We start from the raw sequence: 24,356 nt of genomic DNA on the forward strand, positions 1-24,356 counted from the left end.
ACACACAAACAGATATTATTCCTCAATACGGCCCAGAACAGTGGCTACCACTCCTACAGGGAAGCCATCATTCCACACCACACTCTAAGACTCGCGGGCATCAGCAGTGCCAGTGGTACATCATTATCAAATATGCACTGAGGGCTGACCATGTGTACTAGAGACAAAACAAGGAAAGTACTGATGAACACAACCTGGGTGCCCTGAACCTCTAGAGAATGGACTACCAAACTCTGTTCTCTATAGCTTTTCCTTATCATACATACCATGTCATAATCTAACCATCCGTATGTGCCTACACTCAGCAACAGATGTGGCTGAAAGTTTCATCGAGCATGGTCCTCACGTTCTGTTGTCTAATTCATTCAGGCATGTTACCGCTCTGGGAGACTCAAGGTAACTTTTTGACACACTAGCAGGTTGCACATTCACTAAGAGGAATATTTGGGTCCAGCATGCTGGGCCATGTGTTTCTTTTTCCTTCAAACACCGTGGCACTAGCTCCTCGGCTGTGTGTATACTCTAAGACGCTTTCCCCTGGAAACAAAAACAAGTGTGTGGCTTTTTTCTCATGGTAAGATGGCCCATCAGATACCCATTTGTACTCAGGGAATGTAACCAAACATAATAAAAAGCTCATGGAAATGTTGGTGATTCTCTCATTTCTTTTGGGGAGGAAGAGAAAAGCCAGATGTGGTACCATTCACTTCCAAGCCAGAACACACACCCAGCAATTCAGAGAATGCTTGGCACCCCTGCTGGTCCAGCGGGGTATCCATCCTAAACTGTAACTGAAACAGCCATGGTGGAGATCAGTGTGTCACTCACTCTGTCCACCTCTGGAACACAGCTTCATCCATGCTGACCCCCGGCATCTGGATTTGGATGGAAAAACTTGCATCCTGACCCCCACTTACCTTCACCAGTCTATGAAGAGATTGATGAACCCATTAAAAGCAAGGAGAAGACTGTAAGAAAAATATTTACCTCATTTAAGAGACAGAGCCATCCAATTTGTGTCCACAGTGCAGTCATCCAAATGTGATAAGTTCTCATTAGAAACCACTTTTATCTCTACGCTGGGGCAGCTCTAACGGGAATTCCATTTGGAAAGGCAAACTTGTTCAAGATGCTATTCATATCTTAATGAAGTTTCCTTTAATTTAAAATAGGCTGTAACTCAGAAGTTGAAAAGATGGCCTGAAGTTCTTCCAGGTTAGTAAAACTTTACAGTTTGAAACACTTTAATCCTTAAGTACTGGTTTCACTAGCACAGACCTCGGGCTTTTTCTATGTAAACTCTTTGGCTTAGGGAGCTTCAGTTATTTTATTCTTCCACACAAAATAAATTCATATTAGAGAGATGGCCATAAGGCAGGTTAGCTGCAGCGGTGTGGCTCTTAGCACACCAGGACAGACAGTGGGCTTCTCCGGGCTTCAGCTATGGCTGCCTCTGACTTCACATCTTCCTGGTGACAATCATACTTTCTCTCTCAGATGAGGAGGAGGTTATGGTTCCAAAACTCTGAGTCTCACAACAACTGCGGCAACTTGTCAAAGACACAAACTGCCAGCCCACCTCCTTCTCCTGGGCCCTGACCTAAGAACTACTGAGCTCCGATCTCTAGAGGAGAATCTAAATTTTCTAATGGAAGCAAACTCAGGCTTTGGCTTTCTGCCTGTGTGCCAGGCAGTAACCACCGGTACTTCTGCCAAGGAGGCTTGCCAGGCACCCAGGCAGCCATTCTGATAAGGCATGGGGGGCTTAAAAGATAAGATCTGAAGAGAGCTACTGGAGGCTCATTTGGAAAACGCAGAACTAAATTCCGGGAAGATGAAGGAGGAGGCCGATGTTTGTGTAGACTCAAATATTCAAGTACAACACAACAAAGACCAGAGTGAAACACCACACAAACCCACAGCTAGGTTGTCCCTCGACACAGACCGGGGTCGTTCACACAGCCCAGACCTTTGCATCACCGTGGGGTTTAGATTTAATCATCATCTAGTACATGGCACGGGCCCAGGAATACCCATGCATACTTCTTTAATAATGAGCTGGGAAGGATGAGGACTTGAAAATGAACAATTTTCTCTCCTACAACACATGGACACAAAAGGCAGCAGCTCACCAGACGAGCAAATAATTACCTTCCCAAACCCCTCCTGCTGTTTTTTTTTTTTATTTTATTTTACTAGCTACAGAATATAATGAAACTTCATCTCTGAATTAAACCATTTGAAATGAATAGGAATATACATATGTATATTCTATTATATATGGGGGGGGGTTTAGGAGGTTAGGCCAAGAACTGATTCATCAGCTTCATGTTTAAATAATGACAGCAATCAAGTCAGCAGAAGAGTAAATTCCTCTGAGGCACACTTTTGACTCTCTCTCTCTTCCTTTCTGGCACATTCTTCTCACTGTGTAGCACTGTGTACAATCAGAGCACTTCATAAATAATAAAAAGTTCAATGAAGTGTGTTAGACCCGAGCCTGCAGGGGCCACTTCTCAGGCATAATTCCAGAGGTTAACTTCAACCAGGTGAACACTCATGCTCTCGAACTCACTGTTGAAATAGTCTTTTCTCTGGAGCCTAATGCATCGTCGGGATGTGGAGTATGGCTGAGCTCCCCAAGGAACCAAGTGTGTCCGAGGCAGAAGCCATTCCAAAAGCAAGACATGATCCTACTCATCCCCATGCTTCCTAACTCTCTAGAGTCCAAACCACATTTTGAACAATTAAAAAAAATCCATTGTTTATCATGAAAATGAGGGGTAAATCTCACCGTGGATACATGAACAAGCCACACGAAATCATCACAAACTGTCCTCACATTCCTGTTTCCTTGGGGTTTTCTTTGGAGACTGGTTAAATTTCATTCTTATTAAACCAGAGATGAAGTTAATCTCATTTCTTAAGTAAAAATATCTGACAATAGGGAATGAGGCCCCAGGGTATGCTCAAATTTCAATTTACCCAACTGGAAAACTGGGGATATTTTTTTTTTGTAACAGTCAAATCAACAGATAGATGATCCACCTGTGGTAGCTTCTTCTATTGCGTAGGGGGAACCAAAAAGTCCCACCCATGACAAGAGAACTTACTTAATTAGGAGCATCTTCTTTAGCATCAAGGACATACAAGGCTTACACAGACTTGGAACTATACATGGAGACTCAGCCTGCATGATTATAACTGTTGAACATTTAACACTTTCAAGTCCTTGTCACTATGAGTTAAGTAAAAAAAAAAGGTAACAAGACGGAAGTTTCTATAAGCATGCCATGTTTGGTTACAAAGCGCTAGTGCGTGTGCACACACACACACACACACACACACACACACACGCTCTGTAATAATATTTATATTCCATAAGACGAGAGTACAAAATGAGATTGAAAGAAGGAAATCTAAACTCAGATTGAGACCCTGTGCAGTGTTAAAATACTGGTTAACAATAAAGTCACAGGAGATGGGGCAAAAAGACAAACTCAAGAGAAAGGCCAGGTCACACACGACACAGGGCTCAGCTTGCAGGAATGCTGTAGGTTGATTGTTTGATGGCATTTGTACTAACCCGATAGCTACAGACATTTATATTCTTCATTAAATATACCCAGCAGAATTGTTGAAACAAGAATCTATTTGCGAAAGAAAAATATTCTTAAAAATGCGTAGTGGAAAGTCACATTTGAGAATACCACAGATTTCTAGAAAAGAAAAGTTGAGTAGGTGGTCTCCTACAATCTCAGGGCGGCTCTCTTATGGCCTAAGGCAGAGAAAAGTTCCATCTAAAATGCAATGGGTCTAAAACTGTCAGGTAGATGGAGAAGACTCCTTTGAGAAAGGAAGTCTAGAGTTCACTGACATGGAGGGAAGGCTCTTAGGTCTAGACATTGATAACAAAATAACTTTAAAGTCCAGACAATGGAAACACAGGTGACGATCCCACATAAAACCGCCATTCCTCATAGCTTCTGATCTGACAGACATTCTTGAGATCACAGACCACTGGTAAGGTCTTTTATGGAAATATTTTTTATTCTAATACTGCTATTTAGACATTTTTCCGATGCCTCTTTATTCTGATCACGAAAATCCTCCCCAAATACGGCTATCCAACAAGTCCTGAAGAGCAAAACTGGACAGAACACAGGCTTATGTCCCCAGCAATACCAAGCAGCAACTCCATAATCTCACTTTTCAAACATACTTACTCCTCCTCCTCCCAAATTACCTTTCTTGGATTTGGCTCCGATCTTCAGTTTGGACGGCCATGCAATCTGCGTGTTTGTCTCTTCCATGATCTGAGTCAGCAATTAAGAGAAAAAATATTGACTCAATTAAGAACTTGTATTTACAGATAAGATTTTTTCACACATAAAAAAATATCGTATTTTCATGTTTCTAGCTTTGTGTTGATACAATAAAATGATCTCAGCTTCAAACAATGCAAACCTTTTTTTTCTTTTAAAGCTTGAGGGAGAAAAGGAGATGTGTTTTTCTAAGCCCTTAATCTATTGAAAGTATCCAAAGTCTGTGTTGTTCTCTCCCCAATTCCAGAGTTTTAACAGAAACAAGACCTAAAAGTACAGGACAAGTAATTAACCCAGCTTGTTGCCAGGACCATCAGAGATGCTTATACCGAATAAAATTTACCCAAGACTATTGTGAATACACCAGACATGATGCTTGTAATACAAAACTATGAGTTAAGCAATATTAAATGAAGATTTCCCACCTTCCCCCCAACCCCGCCCCAAATGAAATGTCTCACTCTGGACACATTTGTATTTCATTAAAACTGATGAAACGTTTCTAAACACAGTACCCTTCATCAAGCTGTATTTCCCAGCATCCTTCATGTCGGCCAAGATGGTGTTAACACTACAGTTCTTCCCACCCATACATGCAGATAATACCAGCAGGAGGAATGGAATCAAGAGGAGCCTAGAGCATCGGGAGTGAGGGAAGACGAAGAGCAGGCACTGGAAGCGAGGCAGGCCATGACTAGGCAGGCTGCCAGAGAAATGAAGAGCCAACAGCCCCAGTAAAGTGGACATCGAATCCAAAAGGAATCAGAGTCTCCAAGACAAAGCATCCCTCCTTCCTCAGTTCCATGAGATTGCTCACTCTGTGACATGAAGGCACCCAACCCAGGAACAAACAACTTCTAGTAGCAACCATCAGTCATTACTCAAGACAAGTCAGGTTTTTGTTTGTTTGTTTTTGTTTGTTTAATTTGGTTCTGTTTTTAACTTTGGTTTCTCGAGGCTAGGTTTCTCTGTGTATATCTGGAACTCTCTCTGTAGGCCAGGCTAGCCTCAGAGATCTGCCTGCTTCTGCCTCCCAAGTGTTAGGATTAAAGGCCTGTGCCACCACGACAGGCCTTATTTTCTAATATGGACTTAGCATTAACTAAATAAATCAACTCAGTGGTGAAGACAACTGAATCCATAAAGAGCATAATTAACAGAAATATTTCCTTCATTGGGCCTGTGTACTAGACATGAGACCAAATGGTTAACACACATCATCCACCACCGAGTCTCCTTCATCTAGGCATCAACCAGCTCACAGCAGATGACTCAGGCTGGCAGCCTTATCCGCTCACTCTGTCTGTCCATTGTTAAGGGTGTCAGGAGTTGGTCCAAGAATGTGGCCTAGAAATTCAAATCTCGGATTTTCTGGAAAAGCTAGTGGATCCCGCACAAGGAATTCATGGCAGTACAAGCTGGCACAGAGAACAGTTGCCTGCTGCGGACTGGACCCGTGGACCCTCAGCTGCTCCAGAGCCCCACTGCGGCCCTGATGCTGAGGTCAAACATCACTTGTATGTTGCCGCTGACTCATTTGTAGTGCTCACTGGTCGCCTGGCCCAGTGTCTACACTGCTGCTTTTCTTGGAAAAATATTTCTGTTTAAGAGCAAAAAAACAAAAAGCGAGCCCCACAGCCTTTGCTTGGTCTACATACTGATCTGTCTCAGAAGGAAGGTGAGCCTCTTGCCCTTATGCTGAGACTTGGTCCTTGCCTGCTCATCTTTGCTAATTAACTAAGTTGTCATCAGCATGAATTTGGTTAGTTAACTCTATGTTGTCATTATTTTGTTGATATACATATGAAAGAGTTCTCCGTTGTTTTGAGACAGGGTCTCACCTATGTTGACCTCAAATCTGTGGTCTTCCTGCTCCAGCCTCCCAAGGGCTGTGATTAAAGAGTGGGTGTGACAACTGAGCCCAACTCTACAGGAATATTTTTAAAAAAATTAAAAAGGGAGGGTGGCTCAGTGGTTAAGAGCACTTGCTGCTCTTGCAGAGGGTCTGAGTTCTGTTCCCAGCAACCACATGGCGGCTCATAACCATCTGTAGCCTCTGTAGGCGATGCACACATATGGTATACACACATACACATAACAGAGGAGCCAAATCTTTTTGGCTCTTTAAAAACCTATTTCCTTTTACTTTTAAGATTCTAATACAATTATATCATTCCCCCTTCTCTTTCTTCCCTCCTCACCCTCCCCACATGCCTCCTTGCTCTCTTTCAGATGTACGATCTCTTTTTTCATTGTTGTTATAACCTATACATGGAGACATATATATTTATTCCTAAATATAGTCACAACAAATCTGTTCAAAAATAAATGAATAAATAATAATAAAAAATACTATCTTCTTCAACTGCCACTACTCAGCTGCCTAGTAGATGTCCCCTCTGGGCTTCCCCACTTCAGGACCTGCCAATGGTCTCTCTTCCAAACTGTTCATGTCCAAGCTCCCTCTCACACTCCGCCTTCAGTTCTCACCTGCTCAAGGTACCATTCCCCACATCCTTACATCACCCAGCTGGAATCATCCCTACTCTTTGCTAGACTCGCGTCCTTTCTTATTCTTATGTCAAGCAAACATCCTCTTGCCTTCTGGATTTACTAGTCAGTTTGAAAAATAAAAAGTGTGCCCGCTGCTCTGCACACAGCAAGCACCAACGATGTCTGGGCAAATGACTTGAATGACACCCTAATCTAGTTATCCACATGGAGTCGGGTGTCACCTCTCTGTCTCATTTTCCACCTCTGGAAAATTATTTGTTAAATCTTCTTCTAGAGCGGTCACAAGGACTTGAGGAGATAGATGGAATCTAGACCCAGGAAATGCTTCCTGATGCTGGGCGCTATCAGAAAGGGAACAGCAACAGTCCCTCACACAGGAGGCGTGCACAAGGGGAGGTCACAATGACACGGGGAAGAGCATCTTCCAGCACAGGTGAGAGGCTTTGAGTCTAAGCGTGTGCCACCAGAAGGAGCCAGACCTCCTGCCATCCACATATAGAGGTAAGCCCCAAACAGACTTAAAGACACAGACCAAGACCATGAGGCTCCTGTGACTGGCTATCATTTGCTACTGATGACTGACCCCCAGGTAAGAAGCTAAGCGGGAGGAAGCAACTTACTCCACTTCTGAGGAGTTAGAAGCTTCCCCTCAGAGCTTATCGGTTAAGCTGATAACTCAGGCCAGTCTCTCCAGAGATGGCAGGGCATGCTCTAAAGGTATCTCAGCAGAGCTGGCAGCAGGAAAGCCAGGGGGAGAGAGAAGTGGGTTCAGGAAGCCCAACACAATTCACAGGAGAAGTGCCACAGAGATGGGGCTGGCGCCAGCACCCAAAGCACCCCAAGGATGTGCATGCAACAAGCTACACAAAAAGGTGTCCTAAGTGGAGCAAAGGAGGGCTGGAAAAGATGAACTCGGGAAGATGATGGGAATGGAAGGTCTCAGGAGGAAAAAGAAAACATCTGAAGTGACTTGTAGAAAAACGATTCTAGGTTGTTTTTGTTGGTTTGTGTGTGTGTGTGTGTGTGTGTGTGTGTGTGTGTGTGAGAGAGAGAGAGAGGGGGGGGGGGTTTGCTGTGCTTCTTTCTATGTACCACACAACCAAAGCCCAAAGAACAAACTGCTGACTCCAACTCACCTTCTATAAACATAAAAGCATTTTTTTTTTAAAAAATTACGAGAATAGGAAAAATAAACATTGTGGCTTTACAGTGGGTGGGGACACTGACTTCTCTTCAAGAGGGTCTCATGTGTTTCCCGAAGTCATTTAGTTATTACAAACTTGACCAGGAAGTCACTTCCCAGAAACCTGCTGTGAGCCTTAGTTTGAATGTAAGTCAATACTCTGCCAAAATGTTCAGTCTCCATCCAAGGACTAATTGGATTAAGTGGCTAATTCTGACCATCTCTCTCCCAGAAGGATGCTGGTGTCCTCAGCTGTGTGAAAACTGACCTCCAAGTTGGGAAACAGCCTAAAATGCCTCTTGCTTCCTTATGGAAATAAAACTATAAATACCATTGTGTCAGCTAGGCTACAGAATGCAAAGGTATGCCAAACCACAAACTTTGGAGGAGAAAAAGACTTGAAGAAAAAAGAAAGAAAGAAAAGAAAAGCAAACCTGAAAGTGAGTTCAAGATAGATTGTGTGTGTGCATGTGCATGTGTGTGCATGTGTGTGTATGGAGTTCAGAGGTCAACATCAGATTCTGTCTTCTATCAATCCCCACCTTTTATTTTTCATTTACCTGTTTTGTGTGTACAGGTGGTAAAGGGTGGTACACCCATCTGGGTGAGTGTCCGGAGGTCTGATCACACCTTTCAGAAGTCAGTTCTCCCTTTCAATCAAATGCATCTCTCCTACCATCAAGTGAGCTCAGGTCATCAGACTTGAGGACAAGCACCTCTGCCTATGGAGCCATCTTGCTGGCCCTCTGCCTTATTTTTGTGACAGAGCCTCTCACTGCACCTAGAACTCACCAATTTATGAAGAATTTCTGGCCATGAAGGTCCAAGGATTTGATTCTACACCCCGCCCCCACACTGAGGCCACAGATGCATGCCACTATGCCCAGCTTTCTACGTGAGTGCTAAGGATCCAACTCAGGTCCTCATACTTGTGCAGCAAGCACGTAACCAACTGAGCCATCTCCCTAGAGCCTAGATCTGGGTTCTTAAACTACTAATATTGCTTATTTCCATCTTCCTAAAAACTCAAAGAATAAATAACACATTGTGAATAACTTTCGATGACTATGAAATCATGACTTAAATTATTTTTTGAGAACAAGTTTGGCTTTTTAGCCCAGGCTGGCTTCAAATTCTTGATTCTCCTGCCTCAGCCCCTGAAATCCATGGTTCCTGGGATTATGGGTATGCAACATCATGGCCAGCACACCATGAAGTTTTCAAAGACTCATTCTGATTTAATCCAGCTCCCTTATAACATGTAGAAATCTTCCATGTTATGACAACAGAGGAGATTTTGAAAAAGCCATCTAGGGCAGCTATGTTCAACCTGTTTCTGGTAGGCCACATGCATGACAGGATGGCTGCAGATGTGGCCCCACACATCCACAGATGGTGTCCTCTGCTATGTCAAAAGACTGACACCCCAAATTCCAACACAACCATCTGAATAAAGAACTTACAAGTTTCTGTGTTCGTCACTTATAGAATATAAATAATTGAGTCACAACTCAATTATTATACTACTATCAGGTTTGGTGGATAGCAAATATTTATAGCAAAAATATTATTCCTAAGAATATTAATTTTTACTCTGTTAAAATATGGAGAGGGCATGTGAAGTACATACAAAAACTATTCACCTTAACTTCCTGATTCATATGTACATTTTCACTTCTTCAGTGACTGAGAATTTCCTACACCCATGTAACCCTCCAATTCCTCCTCTATACCCCCATCACTTACTTCCCTCCTCCCAAATCCATGTGTTCTCTTTATGTCCTCTTAGGGTTGCCTGTGTGTACATTGTAGGGCCATCTATGGGAGCCTGAGCAGCCTTTCAGGAGCTGTATGCTTGAAGAAAACTGAGTTGCCCTTCCCCATCTGCAGTCCCACAACTTCTGCCCCTTCCAATCTTTCTGTCCCCTCTTCCGAAAAGCCTGCTGAGACTGGGGGAAGGGCAGGTGATATGGATGTCCCATCATCTAGAGCTTTGCACCCCACTGTCTCTTGTTCTCTGCAAGCTTGAACAGTTTAGGTCTCTGCATCAATCACTATTCACTGCAAAAAGTAAAAATAAAATGTAAAATGGTTCTCCGATGAGGGCTGAGAGGTGTATTTAAGAACTTAGGGGGCAGTTTATTACTATGCCCATCTAACAGAATAAGAGAGCCAAGTTACTCCCTCAGTCCTATGACCGAGCCAGCCATGGGTTTGAGCCCAGTTAACAGGCATGGGGTGCCGATAAAAACACATGCTGTTTAAATTTTAATAAACAAGGAGTTATGTTCCATCCCCCGAGACTAGTGTCTCATTTTTCTACACTATAAGAATCCTTAATAAATAGGAAATTACATGTCTCTGTTTTGGCTGAAGTTTATGAGGGGGTGAGTGGAGATTTAGGTGGGAAGAGGTGGCAATGTTTATGTTGAATTTTTTTAACTGTTTGGAAATTTCCATCAATTATTTTTTTTTTAATTTCAGAGATTTAAAACAAACTGTTTATGTAATTTTACCACCCTAAAATAAACGGCTAAAGTTAGAACAAAATAAGCAAGCATAATCTTATCAAGTTCTACAAGTGTCTGATTAAAAAAAAAACAAAAAACAAAAAGAATACCATTCCAGTTAAAGTCTGCAATGCTCATCATAGATTTCCTCCATCTCCAGCAGATTTCAATTTGTATGCCACAAGGGAAGCACCTCACAAAACTTCACATTTTGCAAGTTTGCAGAAATTACAGGATAATACGTTACAGGTGAAGGGATCCCATGCCAAACCAAGAACACTCAGTCTACCAACTTGTTTATTTCACCAGAGCCTCCCACCCAGGCGAAAAGTTAAAAGTCCACAGATGAGTAATCAGCACCTGAGATCAACTCAAGGCAAGTTAGGTTTATGCTGACTTGACTTGGGATGTGTATTCTTGGGCCAGACAAAGAACACTGGACTCCCTAACTGGAAACCTCTACTCCAATCCATTCAACACTCACCCAATGGCTACCAGCTGGGTGCCACCTCTAGCCTGCTTCTTGGAAAGAACAACATGTCTGGGCGCCATGGCCCTTGTATCACTAGAGGAGCAGTCTGCCTCATGAAGGAGAGGAAGTGATTCAAAGTCAACTTCACTCACGTCACTCCATGAAGGAAGCCGAGCAAGAGAAGATGAGAACGTAGTAAACTCTCGCAGGAGTCTGAAAGCTAAAATTGTTTATTTTGCTGGGACATTAGAGGGTCCCATTGCCTTCAATTTGAACCAAGATACCCATCTGGCTCTTCATGCCATTGTGGCCTCTCACATTGCTAGTTTTCATACGCCCTTCTTGATTCTGCTTCATATAATAACCTTACAGATATATATGACTTCTGAAACCTATCTGCAGTTGCAGAAACAAGAATTCATAGTTTAAGGGGCAGAGTCTGAGGTCAAGTCCAGCTACCATCAAGATTGTGTGGTTCTTCCTGCCTGGCTTGGAGTCTGGAGGCCAGAAGAGGGTATTGAACCTCAGGACCTAAAGTTATAGGCAGTGGTGAGCCACGAAATGGGTGTTGGGAACTGAACCCAGGTTCTCTCCAAAAGCTGCTGGGGCTGGGACTGAAGAGATGACTGACTCAGTGGTTAAGGACACTGGCAGCTTTTGGCCTCCTTGGGCACCATAGACACATGGTGCCCAGACCAAAGCAACCACACACACGAAATAAAGAAAACTTTTATAAAAGGAAATTTTTTATATATAAAATGGGATTCTGTTTGCTATGTTTAATGCTATGGAGACTGACATTTAAGCAGTATATAACTGTAGCACGTACCATGTGCCATTTGATACATTTTTATGTATTTCTGTGGGAATACTGTATATAGCTTCCATTCTCCTATCATGCACAGAAGTTTTTAATTAAATAAAACCCCCCAGACCCTCTTCTACAAACAACAGCAGTGACAAATTATGAGAGGCTTAGGCAAATTTTACTGAACATTAATCTTCAGAGAATAAAGCAAAAACATTCTGCCAATTGAAACTTATACGCTGAATTTCTAAAACTCACTGCAAACTGAAATGCTGCACACCTATCTCATTCAACCAATTGCTAGAGGGCCTTTAAATGTGCAAGCGCTTCCATATGTACTAATCTTTAGATCTTTCATTTAGAAGCACTAACAATTACCTACTTATTGATATGCATCATTCAGGAAACTACTGTCACATTTTCAGAAATACGATTTCGTTGTTAGTATAGAAGCAAGCTCATGGCCACTCTGAAGTGTTTTCCTTATGCAAACGGTTAACTACTCCCTCAATAACATGTGACTTTTTACAGATTTTATTCCTTTATTTTAAAACTTAGGAGATTTTAAAATGAAACTTATTAACCATTCACATCAACACCTAGGCATCATCTTCTCTTAGGGCCCTCTAAGGTGGGGTTAAGTGAACTCATGTTAAAGTTCATCTTGAGTTTCTGGACTCTTCTTCAGTCTGACCTGTAAGCATATTGAACAAGGCACACCTACCCATCTTAGAAGGGAAAAAAAAAGCCCGTTTCATAACTTCCTAGATACTAAACAGCCCAACACAAGCCATGTGTGTGAACAAGAGTGGTAACTGAACTCAGGAAACAGTAGCATCAATAAAGCCGAGTTTTCCCAAATAGGAGACTTCCTATTCAACTGCATCTGCACTGAGGTTTCCATGAAATGCACTTTGCATAAAAAAGAAATTGATGTAGGGAAGCTCACGGTGACCACTGAATTTCAAGGCTCTTTTCATCCATGGAAATCCTCAAGATCACATTCAGAACACTGGATTTGTCTGAGGGGGAGAAACTTGAGTGGAAAGTGTAACTTTTAAGTCAACTTCCTAAGCTCATTCAGTGATACTCAAAGGTCTCAGGAGAGGACTCACTACAGAGAGAAGGCAAGCTTGAAAATTCCCTATTATATAAGTCTGTGCCCCTGGTCCCACACACCAGTGTCCATCAGAGCTCCTGCAGTGAGGTGAAACCTTCTTCTCTTCCAAACTAAAAAGACTGAGGGAATCTTCCAGAAGAACATTTCTTTACATCTAATCTGCCCACTTGTATGTTTCCTTAAGAAGTGGAAGATCATAAAATGCTTGACTCTGTATAAACTGTTTGCTGGCAATGTTTAACATATTATACTCTAAAGAAGGTCATTTACACTAAGCTGGGATACATTACTGAGCGTGTGGTATGCGCGTGCACACACGCGCACACACACACACACACACACACACACATCACCTCCATAGGCTACTAGGTACATAAACTGACCCCCACTCCAATGGTAAGACCTTCTGAGGCAGGCTGTGTCCCCACCAAACCCTTGGGGAAAGAAGGGCATGGAACTATGGGTCAGGAATGTTCCTCAGTCTTGGCTTTGCCTATAAGCCATCTCCCTGTCACTCCATCTCCACAGAGGCTAAATTAGAAGGACTCAACCGACACTCAAAGGCAAGTCTGACCTTCCAGGTGTGGTGACAGCCTGTCTACCTCTCAACCTGCTGATGTGCCTTAAAAAGGTGGAGCAGGGACGAAGGGAGGGAAGGAGGGAGGGGGAGAGGGAGGGGAGGTGGAGATGGAGAGGGGGAGAGAGAACAAACTTGAAAGTTGTTTTTATACTCAATAATGCATCTCGTTTTGAAAAATCCTAAACAGCGAAGGAAAAACTAGTTTGGAAGATGGAGCAGAAAGACCCTAAGGGCCAGAGGATCAGGGAGTTTGCTGGGAAATTGTGTCTCCTAGTAATGTCAGGAGCTACACCCATAGTCTCCCTAACATGACTGCCCAAATGTGAGCTGAGCAAGGGCACCCACAGACATGGATGAGAGAAAGACCAAGAGGCCTCATCCCTAGACCAAGAACTACGGGCAAGTAAGTAATGCTGAGAGAGAGAAACAATCTTCCCCAGGGAAGAGCACCAACTGTTTATCTGATACCAAATGGTCAGCCCTGAAAACCTACACCTATGAGTAACATTATACAGACTGAGCAGGCTGTATTTAGGAATATGTGTGTGTACTATGTATATGTATATATGTATTAGGAATATAACACATATAACAACAATTACTGAAAAAAAAAAGAGGCCATGAATCTGAAAGAGACAAAGGAGGCATTTATAAAAGGTTTAGAAGAAGGGAAGTGAAGGGGGAAATGATGTCATTATAATTTCAAAAATAAAATAAATAACAGAGGAGATAAAAAATGGAAAGAGTGAAAAAATCCACTCTGAAGAACTAACCCTAGACCAGATGGATTCGGTCTGATTAAAACAGGCAGAGTTGGCCTGTCTGGCTGTAAGGGCCTGTTCTTCCTCTCCCCCTGGGGACAGCCATACTTGTTTATCTGATATATCTCAATTCTGCTTCCCTTAGCCCAGCCTGGTCCTGCAGGTGCCCTGAGAAACAGTCACCATATACATCTAAAAAGAAGGAAGGAAGGAAGGAAGGGAGGAAGGGAGGAAGGGAGAGAGGGAGGAAGGGAGGGAGGGAGGGAGGGAGGGAGGGAGGGAGGGGAGGGAGGAGAGGGAGGGAGGAGAAGGAGGGACGGATGGACGGACAAGACAGACTTCCTACACGCTAGCGATCTGCCCCAGAATCACGCCTTTCCCATCCTCTCTTCTGCCATGTGATGGGGAACTCACATTTACATTTACTTTTGTCTGTAAAGCCTGCACTTAGGTTGCTCTGCTTTAGTGGTCATGCCACGACCCGCCCAGAGCGCAGCCTTCACGCAGGACTCCTTACATCTACTGCGTCATTGGTGAATTCTGTCCCCAGCAGTGAGTGCCTGGCTGCAGCCCTGGAGTCAAGAATTCAGATGGGGAGAGGGTTTCATTTCCTCTCTGGAACTCCACTACTGCCTCCCACGCCAAAGCTGGCCACTTGCTGCCCCAGCATCCCTAAAGCAGAAGTCTGTCCTTTCTCCCTCTGGCTCTTCATGTACTTCTGCACTGAACGATATTTTCCAAACATGGTCTCCTCAAACCTAGGCTCTAAGCACTAGGTTGTCACAGATATTTCTGAGGCAAATGCAGGTGCCGGCTTACTCCACTCTCTGTTACCTACCACTGCTGCTCTTTCCAACAGTATTTTTATTTTTTTAATCTTACTAAGTATATTAAGGTACAGCTACTTCTGGCTATCCAACTGACCCCACTGCTGGAAACACAGGTTCCATATGGGACCCTGTCAGACCACCCCTGCCTGCATCCGCACCCACCCCTATGTTCCAGGGACCTTAGGTCAAAAATCATGCGCTTCCTTTTCTCTAGCCAAAATTCTAAAATGACACGTGTTGCTGAAGGACTTCGTGAATTCTTACGTTTCTGGTGAGGTTCACAGTCAGAAAATTCATTACCAAAGAGCATTTTGAGCAAATGAGATATTCTCAAAGTTCCTCTGGCTTTCAGTGGTGTTTAAAATGCTTATGAGAGGTAACCCTTAGCCAAGCTGCTTTCTTAAATCCCAGGAGCCTAAGAGGGAAGATTTGCACACTTACCCTCACCCCAACGCTTTTCCCACCATGAAGGGCGGGGCTCCTGGTGGCTGGGGGGGGGGGTGTGACAAGAAACACCACAAAAAAAAAAAAGAACCTTCTCACACTCATCTTAAGGTGGCGGTAGCCGATCAAATGTGAAGCTTGTGCTGGAATCACAGTAACCATAGCAACACATTTCAAAGCCTACTCCATCACTGACAATACTGACAAGTTCCCCCACCTGAAGGACCTGAAGGAAAGGGAAGCAGCTATTGTGAGCCCGGGTGGACTGTCCTCCTTGAGAACAGTTTGTCTGGTATATATTCCCTAGCAGAGCGTCCGTCTTACTTTTTTGGCTGCTGTGACAAAAATACCGTAATGAAAGCAACTCAAGGGGGAGAACAGTTGACTTCTGACTCAGATTAGTCATGACAGCATCCCTAATCAGAAAACATAAAATCCACAGTGCACCAAAATCCAAAACATGCAGTCATTAAAAAAAAAAAAAAAAAAAATTGATTGGTAGGATTTTGTTGTTGTTGTTGTTATTTATTATCTTTGTGTTTTAATTCTACACATCAGCCATGGGTTCCCCTGTCCTCTCCCCTCCCGCCCCCTGCTCCCACCTTCCCCCCAGCCCCTCCCCTCCATTCCCATCTCCTCCAGGGCCAAGACTCCCCTGGGTATTCATTTATTAAACCTGGTGGAGTCAGTACATGCAGGTCCAGTCCCCTCCTTCCAGGCTGAGCAAAGTGTCCCTGTGTAAGCCCAAGGTTCCAAACAGCCAGGATTTATAATTTTGATTATCAGATTAGGGATTTTCAACTAGAATTGATTTGATGAACCTAAATCTCTGTGTGATCTGAATAAGAATGACCCCCATAAATTCATCTGTTTAAATGCTTAGTCACCAGGGAGTGGTACCACTCCAGAAGAATTAGAAGATGTAGCCTTGTTGGAAGAAGTGTGTAGGCTTTGAGGTTTCAAAAGCCCAAACCAGGCCCTGTGGCTCTCTCTCTTTTCCTACTACCTGCGGATCTGAATGTAGAACTCTCAGCTCCTTCTCAAGCACCATGTCTGCCTGCATGCTGCCATGCTTCCCACCATGCTGATAATGGACTAGACCTCTGAAACCTAAGCTAGCAGCCCCAATTAAATGCTTTATTTTATAAGTTTTTGTAGTCATGATGTCTCTTCACAATAACAGAATACTAAATAAGACAATCCCCACTGTTCTTTAACAAACAATACTTGACATTTACTTTAAAAAAATAAACACAAGACAAAATATAGGAACCACCATCAACAGACACCACAGTCAATGGAAACAGACCCCAAAATGCTGAGGGAGGATGTTTATAAAAAAATAGAACATGTTATCAGAATGACACCAACATGTGCATGGGAGAGAGAGATTTTACCAGAGAGATAAACACTACTTAAGAGAGCAAACTGGAAAATCTCTGAAATGCATGACAGAACTACAGTCTGGGGAAGAATATTTACAAAACTCGCAGCTGATAAAGAATTCTTATGCATTGACAAACCAATAGAGAAATGCTGAATCAATACTTCACAAAAGAAACTAAGGATGGTCACTGTATCCATGAAGGGGAAAAAAAATACAATGACTTTGGTACTAGAAGAATGAAAATGAGTCACAAATCAGAAACTACAGCATACCCACCAGAATGGCTAACACTAAAAAGACTGACACTATCAAGTGCTGGCAACGACATAAAACAACTGCAACTCTCATCTACTGCTGTTCAAAATTCAAATTTATCCATCTACATCAGGGATCAATTTGACATTTTCTGCTAAAATAAATCATGCTTACTATACAATCTAGGAACCACAAGCTCCCATCTGAAAGAAATAAAAATCCATGTCCACACAAAAGTCTGTCTGTGGGTTATAGGTCATAACAACCATAAACTGAAAGCAACTTAACTATCCAACCTCTGGAAGAAGCATTTTGAAGAATTATACTTTTAGGGCATGCAAGAAGGTTCATCAGGTAAAGGTGCTTGCCAACAGTTCTGAGAACGTGAGTTAGATCCCTACAATTCACACAGTGGAAAAGCAGAAGCAACTCTGGGAAACTGTGCGTGCCATGGCGCAAGTGCCCACATATATCCATGCACATGAACAAAATAAGTAATAAATGTAAATGAATAAATAAATAAATACAAAAAGTGTACATTTATGTAATATATTATTACTCAGGAATGAAAACAATAGGCAGATGATATACCTAAGAATCTAAATCAGTAGTTCTCTGCCTGTGGGCATGACCCCTTTGGGGGTCAAATGATCCTTTCACAAGAGTCACCTAAGACCTTAGGAAAATACAGTTATTTACATTATGATTCATAACAGCAGCAAAATTATTTTCATTGCTGCTTCATAACTATAACTTTATGGTTGGGGGGGTCACTGCAACATGAGAAACTGTATGAAAGAATAGCAGCATTAGGAAGGTCCCACAGATCTAGATGAATCTCTGAAGACTTAGTAAATTGGTGACTACAGACTAAGTACTCTGTGTGTCTTAGTCAGTGTTACTATGGCCGTGACGGAACACCATGACCAAAAGCAACTTGGGGAGGAAGCTCACACTTCCACAGAACACCATATCCACAAAAGCAGTGAGGGCAGGAACTCAAACAGGGCAGGAACCTACAGGCAGGAACTGACGCAGAGGCCACAGAGGGGTGCTGCTTACTGGCTTGCCTCTCATCGCTTGCTCAGCCTGCTTTCTTATGGAACCCAGGCCCACCAGCCCAGGGGCAGCACCACCACAGTGGGCTGGACCCTCCCTTATCAGTCACTAATTTATAACGTGTTCTACAGCTGGATTTTATAGAGGCATTTTCTCAGTTGAGGTTCCCTTCTTTCAGATAACTCAGCACACTATGCTTTTCTATTTAAATGACAATTTGAAAAGCCAGACACAAAAAAAGAAAAGAAAAGCCAGCATGGCTCTGTACACCTGTAATCCCGGCACTTGGTGGTAGTGGTAAGGGAGATCCATAGATCCTGACGGTTGACTGGCATGCCAGTCAAGCCAACATAGATAGTGCCCAGTTCAGTAAGAGACCCTGCCTCCAGCCAACACAGATAGTTCCCAGTCCAGAGAGAAACCCTGCCTCCAGCCAGTACATAGTGCCTAGTTCAGTGACAGACCCTGCCTCAAAGGATAAGGTAGAGAGAGATAAAGGATGATACTTGAATCCAGGTCAGGCCTCTGCACAAATTAAATAAATATAAAATAATGGCATTTTTTGGAAAGGTAGGACTTGATCAAGAAATAGCAGAGACTAGTTTATATAAGGTGCTGATGGCTAGCAGGAGAGAAATTGTTCTTGCAAATAAAACTTTTCAATTTAATTTTTTTCTTTCCTTAATTTACTAAGCAAACCCTGAGGGCTGATGATGTGGAAGGCACCATTCTCAACACTGTACACCAAAACTGCATTTCACAAGTTCCCATCTCCAAAAGAGCAGCTGGGGGCAACAATCTCATTTAATTTGAGTTTTCTATATGCAACTAAGCATTTATAAAGTTCCATTATTTTTTCCATATTCCCATCAGATTGCTTAAAAAAATACTCTATATTTTTCCTGACGACATGTATCTGTTTGTAAGGTGAACTGTATGAAAGTATAATATGCTTAATAAAAAGAGCTGTTCTTACATTTCCAAAGAGAAGGCCCAAGAGATAGGAAAGCTATGAAGCATCCTGTGCCATCATCACACCTCCTCACTCTGACACTGAAGACCAAGAGATGGCTCACTTGCTACTCTTCCAGAGGACCAGAATTCAGTTCCCAGCACCTATGCCAGGCAACTTACAACCACCTGTTTCTCCAGCTCCAAGGAATGCCATGCCCCCTTCTGGCCTCTGTGGCTGGTACCTGCACAAAATGTGGCCTACACTCACACACATACAAGTAAAATAAATATAAATCTTTAAAAAAATAAAATAAAATAAAGAATCAATAGCTGGGCATCTGGTCAAAGCACTGGATATTTCTGGTGGATGTTCTTCACTTTTCAAGAGGTCATTTTCCATGTCCAAGATGAAAGGTGCCCTTCAGTGTTTAAAGAGAGAGGTGTGTGAGGGACATTCAGCTGACAGGTGGCTTCAGGTTGCTAATGAGAGGATGGAAGGCCAACACAGTCTGATACAGTCCCTGTCTCAGTCACTGGAAGGCATATGAAACTCCTTTAAATGTTCATCTCATTCAAGTGTTTAAGAATGGAATTATCAGAGGCTAGGAATGTAGCTCAGTAGAAGAGTCTAGCACATAGGAGGTGCTGGGTTCAAATCCCTAGTTTTGCATAGATAAACAATTACTTTTTATCTTAAACAAAAGATTATCTTTTATCTAAGAAGCTTTGAAAGGTTTTAATTCCTACAGGTAATGTTAAGGCAAAGGTACATGTGACCTCCTATGATCCTAATATCTTTTTATGTCAGCTATTGGGTACTTTACTTATTCTCACACAAGATTCTCAGGGCCCATGCTTATGGTATTTTGTTTTTTTAGGTTGGATTAAGTGTGGTGATATTGTGTTACCCAAAATATTGAGCACCCTAATAAACTTTTCTGGGGTCAGAGAACAGAACAGTCACTTGATATAGAGGCCAGAAAATGGTGGCACTCATGCCTTTAATCCTGGCATTCCCGAGGCAGAGATCCATCCGTCTGGATCTCTGTGAGTTTAAAGCCACACTGGAAACAGCCAGGCATGGTGACTCATGCCATTAATCCCAGGAAGTGATGGCAGGGAGCAAAAAGGTATTTAAGGCGTGAGGACCAGGAACTAGAGCAGGTTAAGCTTTTAGACTTTTAACAGCAGTTCAGCTGAGATTTATTCTGGATGAGGACTCAGAGGCTTCCAGTCTGAGGAAACAGGATGAGCTGAGGAACTGGGGAGGTGAGGTGGCTGTGGCTTGTTCTGCTTCTCTGATCTTCCAGCATTCACCCCAATACCTGGCTCTGGGTTTGATTTTATTAATAAGACCTTTTAAGGTTCCTGCTACAGATTAAGTCCATAGTCACTGAAATCTGCTTCAGGTACACTGAATGAAGGAAACACACACACACACACACACACACACACACACACACACACACACACACACAAATCAATCCTTAGTCAAATGAGCAACACTGCAAAGTTTTTCATTTTTGAGATGGGTCTCATGTACCCCAGGCAAACCATGGACTTGCTGTGTATCTATCTGAGGATGACCTTGAACTTCCAAACCTCCTGTCTCTACCTCCCAAGGACTAAGGTTACACTTGAATATCACTACATTATTCTTGAAACTTTTTTTTAGTCTAAATTTCATCAGATTTGAAATCGGTATAAATTCAATAATACTTAATCCAATTTTAAGTGTATTTTAAAGTACTTAGTTACCTTCCAATGACTTCAGTGATTTTCCACTACGTAAGAAATTATGTAACATAAACTGGTACCATACGATCTTTGCCAAAAGCTTGTGCCAGCCACTGAGTAAAACCTGAACACAGAATATGTAGGTAACTCTATACCTTCTTTCTAATTAATGAACCCAAACACTGTGGGGATAATAACAACTAACTTAACAGACTCCAGAAAATGGAAAGCAGATGGAAACCCTCGGACTGGCATGAAGCTCGCAGCCCTGGACTCGTACTTCAGATCATGCCTAGGACACTCCCGGCTATAGTCAGCTCTGGGGCTCTGACAATGATTTATTTGACCAGAGTTCTCTGTCACAGCTCCCTCCCTGCTCCTGAAGGAGACAAGGGGAGGCTACGGGATGTCTGGCCTCTTTAAATGTCATTTCTAATACCCAGGTAGAAAGCACATAGAATTGACTTCTGAATCCAGTGAAGGAACAGAAGCTGGGACAGATATGAGGAGGCTTGAGAGGCTCAGAACATGAGCAGCATCTCATCATCCCTTAAGAAGTCACACAGCAAGCTGGGTGGTGGTGGCGCATGCCTTTAATCCCAGCACTCAGGAGGCAGAGCCAGGTGGATCTCTGTGGGTTCAAGGCCAGCCTGGTCTACAGTGTGAGATCCAAGACAGGCACCAAAACTACACAGAGAAACTCTGTCTTGAAAAAAAAAAAAAAAAAAAGTCACACACCTTTAGAATATACCACCCATGAACCAGCTCCTCCCCTTGCTGGAAGCTCTTCCAACCCTGATGCATCAAAACCAAATACACCTGGGAACTCCTGGCCAACTCTCTAGCACAGTAACAAAGATTGAAACAAAAAACTCAGCAGATTTAGATTTAAAAAGACATACCAAACACTACAGGTTAGAAAGGCGAGTTTGGATGTTGACAGTACCTTCCATTACCTATGGACTACAGTAATTCACCAGCATCACTGTGTAGACCTGATAGCTCTGACTTAAGCAAGGAAAGATTGGTTCATGGTTTCAGGGGGGCAGGGGTCTCTGACTATCATGGAGGGAAAGAAGACACATTGAACAACCCTGTTTGGGCATCAGGAGTAACTGACGGCACACAGCTGTTCATATTATGGGAGTTTGGGAAGCAGAAAGTCACACAGGAAGCAGGGCTGGATATAGCCTTCCAGAAGAGCCCCCTGTGACTTGCTTCAACAAGCAAGACCCATTCTCTACGTTCCAGAACCTTCCCAGATGGCACCACCAGCTGGGGACCATGAGCTCACAGTGTAAGCCTTTGAGGGACATGTCATGTGGAGGGACTGCACTTTCCCCAGCTGTGAAGTGGGGCTGTGCGCAGGTGAGGGTGCAATGCGGCTGAATGGGGGGTGGGGAATACCAAGGTGGTAGAGGATTTCTGTGCAACACTAAGCAAAACGAACTATCGAGAAATAAAGTTAATCCACTAAGGATTATGGAACCCCGCTTTCTCACCTTCCTGGAAGAGGGTCAGCTAAAAACAACACTGAAGAATGAGGTTAGAACTCTTATTACCAGAATATACTCATCTTTAAATTAAATTTAATGAGTGGGTTTTGTTGTTGTTGTTGTTGTTTTGTTTTGTTTTTTACATAGGATCCTAGGCAGAAAGGGAAAAAGGGAATGACTGGGACATTTGGGAACTCAATGCCACATGGGGCCCAAGGTTTCCGCAAGTCACACCAGAGACCCACAGCACTTCCCAGGATGGCTTCCAGACCCTCTGCTCACAGACCTGCTGAAAAGGTTGGCAGTGAGAACAATGCATTACACCAAGTGTGCTGGTGACCTCCAATAAACCCAGCCTTCAGGACGCTGGAGTAAGGGGATCCCAACCAGTTCAAGCTCAGCCTGAGCTAAAGAGTGAGTTCAAAGCCAGGCTGATCTACACAGTGTGACCTACCTCCATCTCAAAGTGAATAATTTTTAAAAATAAGAATTCGTTAACAGGCAAGACTGGGAACAGGTGGAAAGCCTGTAAGTAGAGAGGAATGTCTACGTTACATCTGAGAAGTGGCCAAGGGTCCATCTTGACAATAATACCTGGTTAGGATGGGGTCACTGAAATAGACCAAGCTGCAATGAGGCTGGTAATGCTAGGTCAATCATACAGCCAATCCCAGGCAGGTCTTTGTCTCTCATTGCACAAGCTGAATCAGTCATCGTGATGGACACCTGTAAGCCCAGCACTGGGAAAGTCAATATAGCATGATTCTGAGTTCAAGGCCAACCTAGGCTACACAGTGAGTTCAAGGCTAGCTTGGACTACCCAATAAGACCCTTTGTCAAAAAAAAAGTAAATAAAATAAAAATGTTCAAAGTACATGTTCAACTCATGTTTGACCTTATAAGTTACAATGGCAATACTGCTAAGACTGTGTACAATTTACTAAAGTTTGGAAGGAGTCTCAGCAGAGTACAGAGGGGCGGTTTGTTTTCATTCTTTTGCTGGCTGTGAAAACATGAAGTAAGTGATAGAGCTGCATTCTCAGATCAAACAGCAAAAGGGTTGAAAGATCTGGAAGATAAAAACGAATGGAAATCTCCCATCTACTTGGTGATGTTTTCTCACCACATCGAAAGTCCGTACTGGCTACCCACATATGTGCTGAGACAAAGCAAGCCAGGGTCTTTGTGGAAGGCCGTGCAGAACTCTGATTCCAGTCAGACCACAGCCGCAGCATTGGCAGAAGAACATCAGACCAGCCATGTCCCACACTCCCTTTGCTTCTCAGGCTTCATGTATTCCTAAGAATCAGAGCCACATTTTCACGGGAATCAAGGTACACTTCAGAGTAAAAGTGCACAGCCTGATGCCTGCCAAGGGGATGGGACTGTCCTGAGTGTTCAGTTCCCATGTGGGTGTGATTTATTGAATATGTGTCCCATCAGCAGGGCACAGTTTCAGAAAGAATTGAAAACAAACCAGATCCACTGAGATGATGTAACAACCCTGGAATTTTGGAGACAACTCCATGAATCCCCAAACTATTTCTGGCTACTTGGCCAAACTCAGGGCAATGTTTGTCTCTGCTCAGCTCAGGGGGGAAAATGTACCCAAACTCTTATGAAATTCGGCAGCTCCGTCAGCAGCATCACCCATCCATCTTGATCCATGTCAACTAAATCTTCTACACATGTTGTAGAAGACTGGCTTTTAAATGCCATATTCCCATTTACTTAAAAAAAAAAATCAATCCATGGTTAGTCCAAAGTGGCTGTGCACAAATCTGTTTTTGGAATGATTCTACTTTAAAGGTTAAAACTCTAATTTTGCATGCTGGACGAAAATAATCCAGTGTAACATGGTCCTGAGGAAACTCTGCTCAGCACCGTGTACGCAGGCATGTCTGGTTTTGAATTAGAAATA

At 43.0% G+C, this 24,356-nt stretch overlaps 1 protein-coding gene across 3 annotated transcripts in view; it reads right to left on the minus strand.

Moving 5' to 3' along the window:
• The window catches only part of Bicc1 (BicC family RNA binding protein 1), a 230,824-nt gene that overhangs the window by 94,351 nt on the left and 112,117 nt on the right, over nucleotides 1-24,356 (minus strand). For all 3 annotated transcript variants that reach the window (XM_036168174.1, XM_036168173.1, XM_036168175.1), the window contains exon 3: nucleotides 4,247-4,316. In XM_036168174.1, the coding sequence (XP_036024067.1) occupies nucleotides 4,247-4,316 (70 nt within the window). The remainder of the gene's footprint in view (nucleotides 1-4,246; nucleotides 4,317-24,356) is intronic.

This window comes from Onychomys torridus, chromosome 18, assembly GCF_903995425.1.
Source record: "Onychomys torridus chromosome 18, mOncTor1.1, whole genome shotgun sequence".
Classification (NCBI taxonomy): Eukaryota; Metazoa; Chordata; class Mammalia; order Rodentia; family Cricetidae; genus Onychomys; species Onychomys torridus.